The sequence below is a fragment of the Melanerpes formicivorus genome, unplaced genomic scaffold, assembly GCF_026170545.1.
Source record: "Melanerpes formicivorus ecotype bairdi unplaced genomic scaffold, bMelFor1.0.p_v2 SCAF_9, whole genome shotgun sequence".
In the NCBI taxonomy this organism is placed as follows: Eukaryota; Metazoa; Chordata; class Aves; order Piciformes; family Picidae; genus Melanerpes; species Melanerpes formicivorus.
The window spans coordinates 17624432-17640536 of NW_027142361.1; the positions used below are offsets into that span (position 1 = coordinate 17624432).

The window sequence follows — 16105 nt, forward strand, 5'->3', positions numbered from 1 at the left end:
GGACCAATCATACAACTATTTTGGTTGGAAGAGATCTTTTAAGATCAAGTCCAACTGCTAATCCAGCACTGCCAGGTCTCCACTAAACCATGTCTCTCAGCACCACATTTACTCTCTTAAAGCCTTCAGTGGTGGTGACTCCACCTCTTCTCTGGGCAGCCTGTTCCAGGGCTTTACAATCCTTTTGTGGAAAATATTTTCCCTCATGTCCAACCTCTATCTCCCCTGGTACAACTTGAAGCTATTTCCTCATATCCTATTGCTTGCTACTTGGGAGAAGAGACTGACCCTAACCTTGCTACAACCTTGTTTCAGAGAGTGAGGTCTCCCATCAGCCTCCTTCTCTCTAGACTAAACAACCCCAGTTCCCTCAGTTGTTCCTCACAAGACTTGTGCTCTACACCTTTCATCAGATTTGGACATACTCCAGTACCTCAGTCTACTTCTTGTAAAGAGGCCCCAATACTGAATTCAAGTTGTGACCTCACAAATGCTGAGTAGAGAGATACAGATTATCTGACTTCCTATGTTCTATAGGAAATTATGCTTACATAATTACAGGAAATCTACTTACACACTCTCTTGTGACTCAAGAAACATGTTCACAATTCTAATCAAGTATATACTAGAATATGTCAAGTAGCAATAACCTGCATGTATCTATCTACCATAGATGAGAGTAGGAACTGAGGCTGATGACACCTACCATTCAGCAAATATCTGGGAGAACTCAAGGGAGCTGTTGGCAACAGGTGAGATGAAATAAAAAGGGACATTGGAGAGCCCAGCTGTGGTGGTTTAGGCTGGGTGCTGGCCTGGATGCCACTGCATAGACCACACCTGGGAGGTCCCAAGGGGTGGGCCCAGCCCGGGGGGTGGTCACAGGAAACCAGGTATTCCATTCCCATAATGCCCTGCTCCCCTATAAAATGTCCATGCAGGGTCTTCACTTCCTCTTTCGTCCCCAGCTGCAGCCTAGGTAAAATGGCATGAGCTGCCTCCCTTGGGCCTGCCCAGGCCCAAGGCTGGGATGGGGGGGGGAGGAAAGAGCCCTGGGGGGGTTTGGGTGTACCCCCAGGTGGGGATGGGATGTTCTTGGGCATGTTCTGGGATTTCTCTCTTTGTCACGGTGCTTGTGGTTCTCTGTAAAGCTTTCATTGTTGTTTGTTTTAAAATTGTTTTTCTATTTAAACTTTCCATCACTTTTGCAATCCCTTTGTCTGAGTCATCGTTTCTGCCCTGTGGTGGGGAGGGGGTTTGCCCCAACCCATTACACCAGCAGAGTCGATATATTGATACAGGCACTCCAGCAGATCATAGATCACTCCAGAGGGATAACAGGGAACCAGCACATTTCCTCCATTCCGAACAGTCATAGCTAAGGGAGAGAGAAAGTAAAAATCCATTAATAAGGTTCATACTTAACATTTTTAATAGAATTTCTTTAATCCAAATTTTACACTTAATAAATGAGGGCTGAAGTACCTCTTCTGGCTGAGAGAGTCGGGGTTGATCAGCCTGAAGAAGAAAAGGCTCTGAGGAGGCCTAATAGCAGCTTTCCCATATTTGAAGGGGTCCTGCAGGATGGCTGTAGAGAGGCTTTTAGCAAAGCCATGCAGGGATACAATGAATGGTAATGGCTTCAAACTGGAAGCAGCTAGGTTTAGATTAGACATTAAGGAGAAGTTCTTCCCCATGAGAGTGGTGAGACACTGTAACAAGTTGCCCAGAGAAGTAGTGGAGGCTTCAAGCCAGGAAATGTTCAAAGCACAGTCAGAAGAGGCCTTAAGTAACCTGGTCTGGTGAGAGGCGTCCCTGCCTGTGGCAGAGGAGTTGTAACTAGATGATCTTTAAGGTCCCTTTGAGCCCAAACCACATGGTTCTATGATTCTACATAATACACAGAAAGAAGCTATTGCGTGACTTAGCAGAACACATTCTGCATACAAAGGGAGAGGAACCCTTCTGATTATTAAATATTTGTATTGACTGCCTTCTTCAGGCTCAGTGGAGCATTAGCTGAGTGGCACGCAAGCGCCTGAGCACATGCAAAACTCCTGACACCAGAGGGCGATCTTGCACTGGCATAGGAGGATAAACGAGTGATGAAAACCACCTTGCCATCAAAAGCAACCCTGCTCCATCTATCAGCTGTCCACCAGAGGGGAAGGACAACATTTCACGGGGCTGGCTCAAAGCACTACACATGGTAAACTGTTCTGTACTCAGTTTTTGGTGCTCGAGACGAATGGCTGAAGATGTGGTTGCTTCAAACAGCCCTCAAAGCTAGAAGGGGGTAGGGGAGTGTTTCTCCTAAAAATCTCTAAATATTTCTGTCCTTTCAATATAATAAGAACTATTTAAAACCTCAATGAACTGTAAACAGCAGTGGACTAGAGAAAAATGAGGAAAAGAAAATCAGATTTACTCTGTAATTGAGATAGATCCAAGTACAACAGTAAAGGAAAGTACAGAGCACGCATTTTGTTCTGAGATTTTGGCAGAACAAATCACAAAAATGCTGCTCCTTATGGGAAAGTGGAAATACTTTGTCCAGCTCACTGAGTGATTGCTGCCTCACTAGGATTTCATCTGTGGTCTGGTGTAAAACCATCTACTGATGTTAATTGCAGTGCAGCAGCAGTAACATTATTCATCAAGGCATTACACAAAAAGCTGTGAAAGAGCCTGAAAACACATATTACATCCTGCCATAATCACTTCCTTGACTTCAATTTATTGACAAGCTTCAATGGAGCATGGATTTAGCATATTAAGGGTCTTTGCCTCCACCTACATGCTCAAGGAAGATTTTCTGGCTGAATGTTTCAAGGTTTTACTGAGTTTAGGGAAATGCACAGCCCTTGTAGTAGGATTTTTCACCTTGAAGAACATTTTCCTGCAGGAGGAAGAGCTTTCACCTGGTTAAAGAATTTGTCCAGGCCATGAAAAATGTGAGTTTCATTCCTAAAACCTTAGAGTTTGAATTCACAGCTCTCCTTTCTCCACAGCCATTGGTTCACTATGGGAATCTCAAGCCTCTTCTGTTAAAAAGAACCAGAAATTCCGGATTCCTGGGGCCACAGAGAACATAATGGAAGGTAAGGTCTTGGAGCAGACATCAGCTTGAGTTTCTGTTCCCAGGAAAACTAAAGAGCTTGTTACCAACAACTAATACAAAATCGCAGTCCAGGCAGTGGAGCACTCTTCTAGCCAGCTACCCTACCCACAAGGCCAAGGATCCAGGGTTGCTGTCCCTTTGAATCTCTTAGTGGCACAGTAACCAGCCTGTGACTACTTCTAGTCCCCAGGACAGCAAAGGAGAGGAACATGGCTATCCCACCTCTGACAAGGCTCTTCGTGACAAATGTTTAGCATACACTACTCAGTTCCTTGGTGCATATTTATTTGTATGTGCTGTGGTCAGCACAGCTGGGCTCTACTTCTTGAGAGTGCTCCTAAGTGATTCCATAAAGGGACAAGAATTACCTCCCAGTTTCTGCAGAACAGGGATGAAGACCTTTAGAAGCATATTGCTTTCCAAACAAGCAGCAGGTCCAATCTGTCTCTCTTCACCGCTACAGCAACTTTCCACAGTTGTCAGTAAGAGGACACGTATATTTGGAAGCCATTTAAAGCTCAATTTATCTCTGTGGCTGATGGATGCACTCTCTTGATAAAAGTTGTATAATAATGTTGGCATTTCAAATTTAGTCCCCTTCAGCAGTTGTTCAATTTACAACTTGCAATGAGATACTTGCTTTTCCAACAGCTGCCACCACAAGGTCAAGTTGGCACCTAAAAGGCAAGCTGTGCTTTTTTGTGCTTTATATAAACACAGGGACACACACACACAGAAGCACGACTGCACACACACACAAAATATCACAAACTGTCCCTACAGACAGTCTGGCAATTTTGCTGATGATGCCCAAGGCAATGTAAAAATACAATTCCTTTTCTCAAGCTGCAGAGTGCTGATGCTGCACTGCTGAGCACAGGGAAAAGGAGTTCAGGCTAAACTGAAAGGAACTTGGAGAGGTGACAGAGCATGATTCCAGTGCTGCACACACAATGTGGGGAGGAAATCATGCATGTGACTTGGTAATAATGGGAACTGGCACCTACAACTCGTGGCTCAGTTGGTAGTGCATCAGACCCTTAATGGGAAGGTCGTGAGTTCAAGCCTGCAGTGGGCAGTAGTGTCCTCCCTACTCTAATCATGAGGTCTGTGGTGACAGGTTGGACTCGATGATCTTTGAGGCCTCTTCCAACCTTAGTGATACTGAATACTGAAAACAGAGATTGTGGTGAAATCTTCACACTTCCATTGCTGTGCTTCACCACACTTACTCACAAATAGACCTTTACCTCACGATACACATTTTTGGTACATTTCCAGTGTCTGCTTTTGAGATTTTACTCAGTGTATTCTCAGCTTCTTGTGAAATCCCCTGAACATTTTGAAAATGGGAAAAATATATTAAAACTACTGTGTGTGGCTTGCCTGCTCTATTGCTTTTCCCAGTAACAAATTGCATTTTGGACTTCTTTTTACACACTTAACAGGAAACTGATTCCCTGTTTTCTTCTCCTGATGTTGTGGGAAGTGTGTCAACATTGTTGGTGTTCTGTAAGAGACAGCCCCAGCATGATATTATTCACATTATTTAATTTCTTCAAGTTTCTGTGTGTTTTGGCACTGAAATCCCCGATTCTTACAATAGCATCATTTCAAGCATGTATCTTCCTTTGGACTTTGAAGAATTTTCTAATTTCTCTGAGTTGGTCTCATTCAGAATAGAAGTTGGCTTGAAGATCACCAGCAAAGCCCTCAAAACAGTTTAGAATGTTTCTGGAAACCAGAACAATTTGTGCAGACAAACACCCACCTGTACCTATGCATCTAACACATTTGTTTGTGCACATTCATCTTTTGCTCAGCCCAAGCTACATCTCTAAGACTTTAATTTTTAAATGCATTTTAATTAATCTCAATCGTGTTTACTCAGCATACAGCTGTTGCAGTTCAAGATATGTGTGACCATCAAGCTTCTTGATAGAGCACATTTTACAGTAGAGCTGGCAGTAGGGCAACATGTACCATGCTTTGATCTCTCCAGTACAAAGTCTCACCTCGAATACTGTGTTCAGTGGCCTCAAGTTGTGCCAGATGAGATTTAGGTTGGACACTAAGAAAAAATTCATCCCCTAAAGGGTTGTGAAGCCCTGGAACAGAGCTTCCTTCTACCCATGGAAGTGGTGGAGCCATCATCCCTAGAGGAATTTAAAAGTTGTGTAGATGTGATGCTGTAATGTGGTGGGTTGCAAATTCCCCCCCAATATTAAATTTGCCAGACCAGCTCATCTGGAAGCAAGTGAAAGTTGTATTTACAAGCAAAACTACAATCCACAATGGAATGCAATGAATATGTACAAAATATACAGTATTTACAATATTTAAAGTTATTTACAATTAATAAAAAACACAAGTACCCCCCTGGCCAAAGGGGAAGCTAAGAGCTTCTCCCTCCCTGTCCCCTCTTACCTCCCTCTACATAAAAAGGACAAGAGAAAGGAGCAGAGAGATGTTAGACTTAGCCAAAACAATGCAGCCAAGGTCAAGCAGAAGCCAGTTAGTATCTCTCCACAGGAAATTAGGTTATTTCCTACCATGATCCCTTGCACCACTATAAATTATACGGTGGGGTCTGGCACTTCCTCTTTCCTTCCTCTCTGCCACCCGGTAACTGGGGGAGAGATCTCCTGGCCATGGGCCTGGTTAGGCCCAAGGCCACGGGGGGATGGGCAGTCTCAGATCTGGCCAGCTGAGACTAGCCTAGCAGTGGGAGGGGAAGGAGGAGCCCTGGGGGTTTTGGGTGCACCCTCAGGTGGGGATGGGATCTTTCTGGGTCTGTTTTGGGTTCTTCTTGTCACTGTGTTTCTAGATCTTTGCACACACTCACTGTTTTCTATTTAAACTTTCCATCACTTTTGCAATCTGTTTGTCTGAGTCGTTATTCCTGCACATGGTGAGGAGGGGGCTGTGAATATGCATGACAACTTTAAAATAAGAAAGAAATCCCAAAGTATTAAGTGTTTTTTTTCTTCTCCAAGGCTACATTCACATGGAATCATAGACTTATTTTGGTTGGAAGAGACCTTTAAGATCATGCAGTGTAGAAGAATGGGCAAAGGAAAAAGGCCTGCAGGACTGTGTGGTCTTCTGATAAGGATAAGGAATGCCTGCAGGACTGTGTGGTCTTCTGATAAGATAAGGAATGCCACAGAACATAATGGATGTAGCTGAATTATCACGAAGTGTCACAAGGGCACTGTAATCGTGTAATCGTGAGGGTCGTAAAGCAAGTAGGGGGCTTATTCAAACAGGATGTTTATGGCTAGCTGAAGTAGGATGTTAAAACCGCAAGAGGTGGGGTTGACATGTAATCTGTAACCAATAGTATGTTGCCAAGTGGGCATAATTATAGTAAACTGTATATAAGATGTGTCTGATGCTCTATAAAGTTGGATTCGATTGATCACATTGATTATGTGTCGACCCCTTCTTGCAATAATGCAGTCCAACAATTAACCCAGCACTGCCAGGTCACCACTAAACCATGTCTCAGCATCACATTTACACTGCTTTTAAATGCCTCTACCAATTCCCTGGGCAGCCTGTCCCAGAGCTTGACAACCCTTTTGGAGAACCTCATTTCCAACCTAAACCTCCTCGGGTGCAACTTGAGGCACCTGGGAAAAGAAACTGATCCCCACCACGCACCAACCTTCTTTCAAGTAGCTGTAGAGAGAAAAGTAAAACCATGAACCATCTGCTCTTCAGAACAAGAGGACACAGTCTCAACCTTCACCAAGGGAAGTATAGGCTTGAGGTGAGGAGAAAGTTCTTCACTGAGAGAGTCGTTAGCCATTGGAATGGGCTGCCCAGGGAGGTGGTGGAGTCACCATCCCTGGAGGTGTTCAAGAGGGGACTGGATGTGGCACTTGGTGCCATAGTTTAGTCATGAGGTCTGTGATGACAGGTTGGACTTGATGATCTTTGAGGTCTCTTCCAACCTTGTTGACTTTGTGATTCAATTCTATTCTTGCACTTGTTCCGCAACCTTGAGTGAGCCGCCTGAATCCACGATGGAGGCCAGAATGCTTCCTTACACCAAGCATTCCCTGATTTAGATTTCCAGTGTCTTTTGATAACCTTTGTAACAATCCTCCTATCAAGAACTTCGTGGTCTCATTTTAAAAAAGTAGTTAGTTTAAATTAAAGAGAAGATTTCTGATGAAAGAACTGGCAAGATACAGCAGGATGGACATGAGAAAGTTGTTTGATGAATGAAGGGTGAGTACACAGAGGAACTGAGGTGGGGGAAGGGGGAAAAAAGGAGGGAACAGGACTGAATGTGATATTCCAAAGTGGCTGTAAAATGCTGCCATTCACACTGATATCACAGCTTCGAAATTATCAGCTTTTCCAGCTGTGAAAGCATCTGATTAGGTTTTATATTTCTGGGGTCTATAAATATATCTTGATTTATTTTTTTTTAAACAGATTGTGCTGTTTGCTTTTGATATATTTAAAAATCAGGTGTAAGAAGGGAAGCAAATGGGCTTGTTTTCAAAACTGAAAGTCATTAAAAAAGCATGTAAAGATTTTACACTGGCTGATACGCAGGAAGGAAATGGTAATATTTCAGCTGGGAACAATATCCAAACCCCAGGCAACACATAGTCTGTTGGCACCTGTGGTGAAGGCACATTATGCCCAGATACTGAATCTCGTCCCAGCATGTGGACAAGTTCCCCCTCCTCCAGGAGGAAGACAAAAGCCAAGGCATTAGCCAGGCTTGCACGCACCCAGCGCATGCAGCGCTCGTGCTGACACCAAGTATGGGCATAATTCTTTCTTCACGCTTTCTATAGGCTGAAGCCAGTTGTTTATGAGAGTGCCCATTGGTCAAGCCCAGCCTCGAGGAATCTATAAGTATCACCCCAGTTGGTAAACAAGTTGCCCCCTCTTTCACTTTTGTCTCTGTGCTTGCTCGAGAGAGAGCAACTCTTGAGCTGCAGCCTCTGCCATTGAGCTTATTGTTGTTAGCTTCTGTTATACATGCACGCATACTGAAAGCCTCTGCATCGTGAGAAGCACAGAGGACCTTCGCTGCGCCTGAGGAGCCCAGCGTCGCCACAGCCAGTCGTACTGACCGGGAGAGCCCACCGTGCCACCGGAGGACTGGACCAACCCCCGAGGGTAAGATCTGCCCAGTAGCCGGGGAGAAGGGACTTGATCGATACCGAGTCCACGTATGCCTAGCCCCGCTGTAGCAGGAGAGGAGCCGCCGTGTGCCACTCTGAGGCCTGTGAACCTCAGGGAAGACTGAGGCATTGTTTGTGCCTATACTGCACCAAACCAAGGACCACTCCGAGTGTCCCGCTGTTCCTTTAAGCTCAGTAAACGAGAATCTGCCGCCTAACGCAGCCGCATTCTCTCCCCGAGGCTGTTTGCATCAGCCCCGAGAATCGCCGTGGTTGGGCCGACCCCGTAGCTTTGCCTGCTGCCGCGTCGTCCGAGCCCACCTACCGGCAACCGTCGTCCCACCCTGCCGTGTGAGCCCACTCTGAGGGCCGACTCCACGGGCCGGCCTCGACCAGGACCGATCCCTGTTGTCTGGAGGGAATCGAACATCTTCCACGTGTTTTCCATCCACTAGCGCTCAGTTCAAAGTATCTGTGTCTAGCAGAGTAAGCGCTGATGCATAGAAAGATTATAATATTATAATATTGCATAGAAAGATTATAATATTATAATATTGCTGTGTATAGCCAGAAGCCACCCACGTCCCTTCATTATATAAATATAGAAATAGTCTGTACCTAGTTCAATTAAGTTCTAATCATAACACTAATCCACTTGTGGAATGTATTTCACAAACATGCACTAGAACATGTATATAAGTTGGTGATTCATCGGTTATTAATAGTTTGATACTTTATAAAAATAATATTTTCAGAATTCATATTTCATATTAATAAATTTAATAACCTCTTCACCACAGCACCTAAGCTATGTACTTAGCAAACCAAGAGCAGCAGATGATTTAATCTCATTATACCTGTTCCATTCCAAAATATTTTAGGTACAACTTGTGTCTCTCCAAGCACTTACTGTATTAATGACATCAGGAGCACATCGTAAAATGTAAACGGCTAGTTTTATGCCAGAAGCTATAGCTGGACAACTTACTCAATTCCAGGAATATCAAAAGTTATTTCCCACCCAAAGCAATGAATAAGATGATAAAATAGGCAGAAGATTTCTTTCAATGACCTACCCAAGTTGCTGCAGGACTCTCCTACCATGCCGTCTGGGTTAGCGGTAGGGATTTGTGTAAGACCTGTCAGGATGAGAACATCACTGTTTTTCAGAGAAGCCTTGTCCATGGGCTGAAACAGAGCACAGGGACATAAAATTAGTAAAACAAGAGACTTAACACAAGTTTCTCTGTCCTGTACCAAGAAAATTGCAAAAGCAAGAAGAAGAACACATGGAACACTTGAAATTTAACATTCCTCCATCTGTGGAACCTAACTGGAGCCAATAAAAACACCTACAACTGTTTACCTGCTTACTATAGCCCAAAACAAACACTGGAACTGTAAGCAGATCCATGTCAAAGTGGTCTCCTTGGACTAATCATTTCATGGCCTCAGGAGCTGATCATAAAAGGGCAGCAATTTGGTGAGGATGTAGCAGTACACTCAGGAAGGGTTTGACATTTGCATTCCTATCTCTGGCTGCGCTAGTTTCCAACTCAGCTGCACTCTGCAAATCAAAGCTGTCAGCTTTGATTTGCAGGGCTCACTGTGTACAGAAGCAGTACCATCCACCATTTTCCTCAACCATTCAGTGGATTTTCCTTGGAAGAGGTGAGATTTGAGACACTTTTTTTAGCAGGACCTGTTGTGAAAGCACAAGTGGTGATGTTTTTAAACTAAAAGAGAGGAGATTCAGACTAGATAGAAGGAAGACTGTTTTTACACTGAGGGTGGCCCTGGTTGCCCGATGAGGTGGTAGATGTCCCATCCCTGGAAACATTCCAAGTCAGGTTGGATAGGGCTCTAAGCAACCTGCTGTAGTTGCAGATGCCACTGCCCACTGCAGGAGGGTAAGACAAGACGACCTTTAAAGATCCCTTCCAACCCCAAACAATCCCATGATTCTATTACTTCTATGAATATTGATAAATTTTTCTTATTTATCTAAGACACAATCACTTACACATCTTAGTGAGGTTTTTATGTAGTTATAATAACATCAAGCCAAACAGACAAATATTTACTTAAAAGCCAGTAGCTGGAAATAGGTGAAAAATAATTTTCAACTGCACATAAAACTCCCATACCAAAAGGCACTGCTCCCAAAGCAAGACTACAGATAAAATACTAGAAAAAACAACAACTAGTTGCAGGGCCAGTGTTCCTTAGTGAATCAGATTAACACTCTGCCCTCCTCCAATACCTTTCTTTGGAGACTGTGCTGGAGGCTAACCTGTGTCAAAGTGAAACAGATGTTTTCACAGGGCTATGACATCTGATCACCTGGGTCTATGGTCTGTACTGTACCAACGCCCTCAGTCAGAGGTACAATCCTAAATGATGCAGTTAAAAGTGCTGAGGGTAGCTATCAAAGGCATCTACCCATGCCATGTCTGCTCCTGGGAGTCAGAAGCACAGAATTGCAGAATGTTAGGGGTTGGAAGGGACCTTGAGAAATCACTGAGTCCAAAAGCCCTGCCAGAGCAGGATCACCTAGAGTAAGTCATACAGGAACACATCCAGGCACGTTTTGAATGCCTCCAGAGGAGACTCCACAACCTCTATAGACAGCTTGTTCCAGTGTTTTGTCACCCTCACAGTGAAAAAGATTTTCCTTATGTTCACATGGAACCTTCTATGCTCCAGCTTACACCCATTGCCTCTTGTCCTACCACTGGGCATCTCTGAGAAGAGCCTGGCTCGTTTAGCCTGGAGAAGAGAAGGCTCAGAGGAGACCTTATAGCTGTCTACAACTACCTGAAGGGAGGTTGTAGCCAGGTGGGGGCTGGTCTCTTCTCCCAGGCAACCAGCACCAGAACAAGAGGACACAGTCTCAAGCTATGCCAGGGGAGGTATAGGCTGGATGTTAGCAAGAAGTTCTTCACAGAGAGATTGGCCATTGGAATGGGCTGCCCAGGGAGATGGTGGAGTCACCTCCCTGGAGGTGTTCAAGAGGGGATTGGACGTGGCACTTGAAGCCATGGCTTAGTCATGAGGTGTGGGTAACAGGTTGGACTTGATCTCTGAGACCTTTTCCAAACTTACTGATTCTGTGATTCCTGACATTGCCCTTCACATATTTATAAACATGAATGAGGTCACCCCTCAAGTCTCCTCCAAGCTAAAGAGACCCAGCTCATCAAATCACAGTATCACCAAGGTTGGAAGAGACCTCAAAGGTCATCGAGTCCAACCTGTCACCACAGACCTCAGGACTAGAACATGGCACCAAGTGCCACGTCCAATCCCCTCTTGAACACCTCCAGGGACGGTGACTCCACCACCTCCCTGGGCAGCACATTCCAATGACAAATGACTCTCTCAGTGAAGAACTTTCTCCTCACCTCCAGCCTAAACTTCCCCTGGCACAGCTTGAGACTGTGTCCTCTTGTTCTGGTGCTGGTTGCTAGAGAGATGAGACCAATCCCTTCCTGGCTACAACCACCCTTCAGGTAGTTGTAGAGAGAAATGAGGTCACTCCTGGGCCTCCTCCTCTCCAGGCTAAACAACCCCAGCTCCCTCAGCCTCTCCTCACAGGGCCGTGCTCAAGGCCTCTTCCCAGCCTCGCTGCCCTTCTCTGGACACGTTCAAGAGTCTCAATGTCCTTCTTAAACTGAGGGGCCCAGAACTGGACACAGTACTCAAATGCTTCCACAAGAACTGCTTAAAGAAGCCACAGAGAAGCCAGTGGCTGAGAGCTGTCTAGGTGTTCAAAAAGGGACTGGACAGGGCACCTGAAGCCATGGTTTAGTAGTCATGAGGTGTTGGGTGACAGGTTGGACCCGATGATCCCCGAGGTCTTCTCCAACCTTATTGATTCTATGAAATAAATTCTGCAGCCTCTTGGTAACCTCCACTTATCAATTTCTGCTTCTTCTAGTCCTGGTTTTAGACTTGGACCTTGCCAGAACTGTCCATTAAAGACAAGAATGCCAACCCCAAGAGCTCACAAAGCCAGCGACGCGGATCTGAGCCGCCGCGTTGTGTGAGCTCCTTGGGCGGCGGCACTGCGGAACCCAAGAGGGGCGCAGGCAGGAAGCCAGCCCTCGGGATGCTTTGTGCTCCACACCTGCCCAGTTCTGCCCTTCACCTGTGCTAGACATTTGAGATCAACTAACGATTGCTCCCTCAACCTTTCTTGTAAGGGAGATATTTCGCTCTGCACAGTCTGTCCCCATAGCTCCCAGATGTAGCTGAAGGACTGACAATTAAAAGGTCCAAAAAAATGGTGTGGCAACCTGGTCAATGGCAGGCAGTCAAATGTTAAAGCAAACACTGCTCTGCCTCAGCTGTGTATAAAGGCTCACACTTTTTTCACTGAGGTAAATCATGTGACATGTTTTACACTGGCACTTTATTAAAGCAGAATGGAAATGCATACCCACTTCTCTTCATTAGCAAATACAGTAGATATTCTGAAATGTGACCGGTTGAGGCTGTGCCTTTAAGAAAGGGAATATGGTGGATGGCAGTTGGTAAACGAAAAGAAGGATCTAAACTAATTTCATTAGTAGAGTGGGAGGAAGCACCTTCTGAACTGGGAGTGCAGCAGGGTATCTTGGGCATTCCGGCACTTTTATCTTCAGTCTTTCTTCCGCTCCTCTGCCGTGCAGCAGCTCTCTCTGTGCTGGGCTTTCGGCCAAGGTTTGACCTTGACAAAACTGATAAACTGCAAGGCCTGTATTAACTGCTTTCTAATTAACACATAACTGCTTCTAACTTTTTTCTCTTTCTCTCTCTTTCTAACCCGCTCTGGGGAAAGGGGGAGAGAGGGGGGAAGCGGAGGTGGGGAACCCCCCTCAGCAGAGGGGGGAACTCTCATTTCTGTGCTACTTTGTTGTATATTTCTGTATATACTGTAAATATTGTAAATCTTGTATATATTTCCCTGCGTTTCCCTGCTTTGTAAATATACAGCTCCATTGCTTTGCTAATTCAGCTGTGAGGTTTTTTTTTTCCCTTTCCCTTCAATTTTCCTTCCCTTTACTTTACAGGGGGAAGGGAGGAGGCTTTTTGGCCCTACCCTTCCAACCCTATGACATGAAATTATACTTAAGTGTGACCTGATACTAGATATATAGTCTTGATACTCAAAATTTAGCGTAATTCAAACTTGAAAAGGCAAAATCCACTTCTCTTTCTGCAGATGCAGTATAGCTATGGTGAAAAGCTAACTTTTAGCCCTGCTCTGGCCTGGGATGCACTTCCCACAGCTGCAGTTCAAGCAAAGATGGGCAACTGTAGCCAGCTGCATGGTATTCTATGGTTATTTATTCTCAACAGACCTTCTTTGGTCTAACCAACCAGGAAAGATTTGTACCAGATGAGACCAATGAAGATATTTCCTCTTCTGAACTTAGAAGATCACTGCACAGTTAATTCCCTTGCTCACAGTCCCTCAGTGCCAACCTGAAGTACTCAAGACCTTGCTCTATTAAATATGCAGGGGAATTTCATCTCAACTTTCACAGAAGTTTACATTGTGCACCACCTTGTAGGACCAGACCTGTTCCATGAGATTGATTGCAGTCTTTGACTTTCCATAGCATGCCTGTGAAAATGAAATGCCAATAGAGCAATAAAAATAATATTGAATCTGCCTGTGATAATGTAGGTAATGATTATGCCATATTAGATACGCATAATTTCAGCTGCTGTTGCACTGAGAGGGCTTGCATTGATTTTTGTGGGTTAATGTAAAGAATATGTCTTGAAAGGCTTTTAGTGACATGCCTGAACCTGTGCTGTCAACTCCTGTTCTCCACTTCAGTGACAACAGTGTCAATTCTAGCCTCAGTAGAGCGCGAGGCAAAATTTTCAATAGAAACAATCTGCCAGAAGACAGAAGTAAAGGGAACAATTAGTGTTGCCAGACTGAACTCTCAAATAAACCCTTATTTTCAGCAGCTATGTATACAGAGCCTTGTTGAACCTTTCACTTATGCTTCCCACAGGCTCGCTGTGAATTTCACAAGCCCTATGAGGAGAGGCTGAGGGAGCTGGGATTGCTTAACCTGGAGAAGAGGAGACTCAGGGGTGACCTTATTGCTGTCTACAACTACCCTAAAGGAGGTTGTAGACAGGAAAAGGTTGGTCTCTTCTCCCAGGCAACCAGCACCAGAACAAGAGGACACAGTCTCAAGGTGCGCCAGGGGAGGTTTAGGCTGGATGTTAGGAAGAAGTTCTACACAGAGAGAGTGATTGCCCATTGGAATGGGCTGCCCGAGGAGGTGGTGGAGTCACCATCATTGGAGGTGTTCAGGAGGAGACTTGATAGGGTGCTTGGTTGCATGGTTTAGTTGATTAGGTGGTGTTGGATGATAGGTTGGACACGATGATCTTGAAGGTCTCTTCCAACCTGGTCTATTCTATTCTATTCTATTCTATTCTATTCTATTCTATTCTATTCTAGCTGCTGCCTCCAAGATCAGCCCAACAGCCAGCATTCACTGCACTGAGTTTCATTTAACCACAGAATCCCTTTGGTTGCAAGAGATGGTCAACTGCTGCTCATTTTTAATAACTATAAAGGGGGTTCCAGAAGGGTATCTTGTCAAATACTGGTGCTGCTCCTTCACTAGAAGGTGACAAAAGGGCACAACCCTGTTTCTCAGCAAAGAAGAGAAACAGGGATTGAGAGACTGATAAACTGCATGTAGCTAAGTACAGCCGTACTATTAAGGATGGTTTATTTATTGCATTTGTTCAGCTCCTGAGATCAAGCTTTTAAATGAAGGATGCTCAGAAGCAAAGCTCGTTAGAAGATACTCATCTTGGGGGAAATTACTTACTGATCATGAACCTGACACATTTTCTAAATTATTTTAAAATACCTCCTGTGAATATTGCTTTTAACTATTTTGACAACTTCTGAAGCACACAGCACTGCAAACTTCAAGTCACTCTTCACACTAAGAATTTATGGATCTAGAGAGAATTAATTTACTGGAAATTACATCTACAGCACTATAAAGACTTTGTCCTTAGCAGAGCAGGGTAGAAAAGTTGGCAGCCAGTTAGCAATCATTTCTCCCAAGGAAGGATGTTTCAGAAGTGATATAGAAGCAGTTGGTGAACTGTCTGTAAGGACTCTTCAATGAAATATAGATTAAAAGAAAAAGTCTGTAATGCTCTGTTGTTTAACTCTCTTGAAAAATTCTTATTTCCCAGCTGGTGAGAAAGTTAACATCAAATCATTAGTGACAAAGAGTTTCAGTTATCTTTTCCTAGTAACTGATACTTGTCCACTTACCAGGCTAGAATCTCTTCTCAATGCCCATGAAGTCTATCTAACTGCTAACACAGGTACCTTAGTACAGCTTCTACACTACATCTGATCCCAGCTGGAATGAGGCTCCTCTATTATTTTTGAGCAAGGAAACTTGCCTCTATGAACACAGGAAGTGTGTTCACCTTCCTGTCTCCCTAAAACACAGGAAGTTCCACCCAAACATAAGGAAAAACTTCTCTACTTTGAAGGTGGCAGAGCAATGGAACAGGCTGCCCAGAGAGTATCATAGTATCATAGTATCATTCAGGGTTGGAAGGGACCACAAGGATCATCTAGTTCCAACCCCCCTGCCATGTGCAGGGACACACCACACTAGATCAGGCTGGCCAGAGCCTCATCCAGCCTGGTCTTAAACACCTCCAGGGACAGGGCCTTGACCACCTCCCTGGACAACCCATTCCAGGCTTCACCACTCTCATGGTGAAGAACCTCCCCCTCACATCTAGCCTGTGGAGTCTTGTAGGACGACGGAGATTGGGA

The 16105-nt window shown here is 44.6% G+C and overlaps 1 protein-coding gene across 1 annotated transcript in view; it reads right to left on the bottom strand.

Annotated features, from left to right (window-relative positions):
* Window positions 1–1099: 1099 nt before the first annotated feature.
* LOC137443447 (integrator complex subunit 9-like) overlaps window positions 1100–16105 on the bottom strand; it is a 108646-nt gene continuing 93640 nt past the window's right edge. Inside the window, exons 8-10 of the mRNA XM_068143186.1 lie at window positions 9351–9462; window positions 8600–8767; window positions 1100–1378 (exon numbers count right to left, since the gene is read on the bottom strand). Of these exons, the coding sequence (XP_067999287.1) occupies window positions 8733–8767; window positions 9351–9462 (147 nt within the window). The 3' untranslated portion in view covers window positions 1100–1378; window positions 8600–8732. The remainder of the gene's footprint in view (window positions 1379–8599; window positions 8768–9350; window positions 9463–16105) is intronic.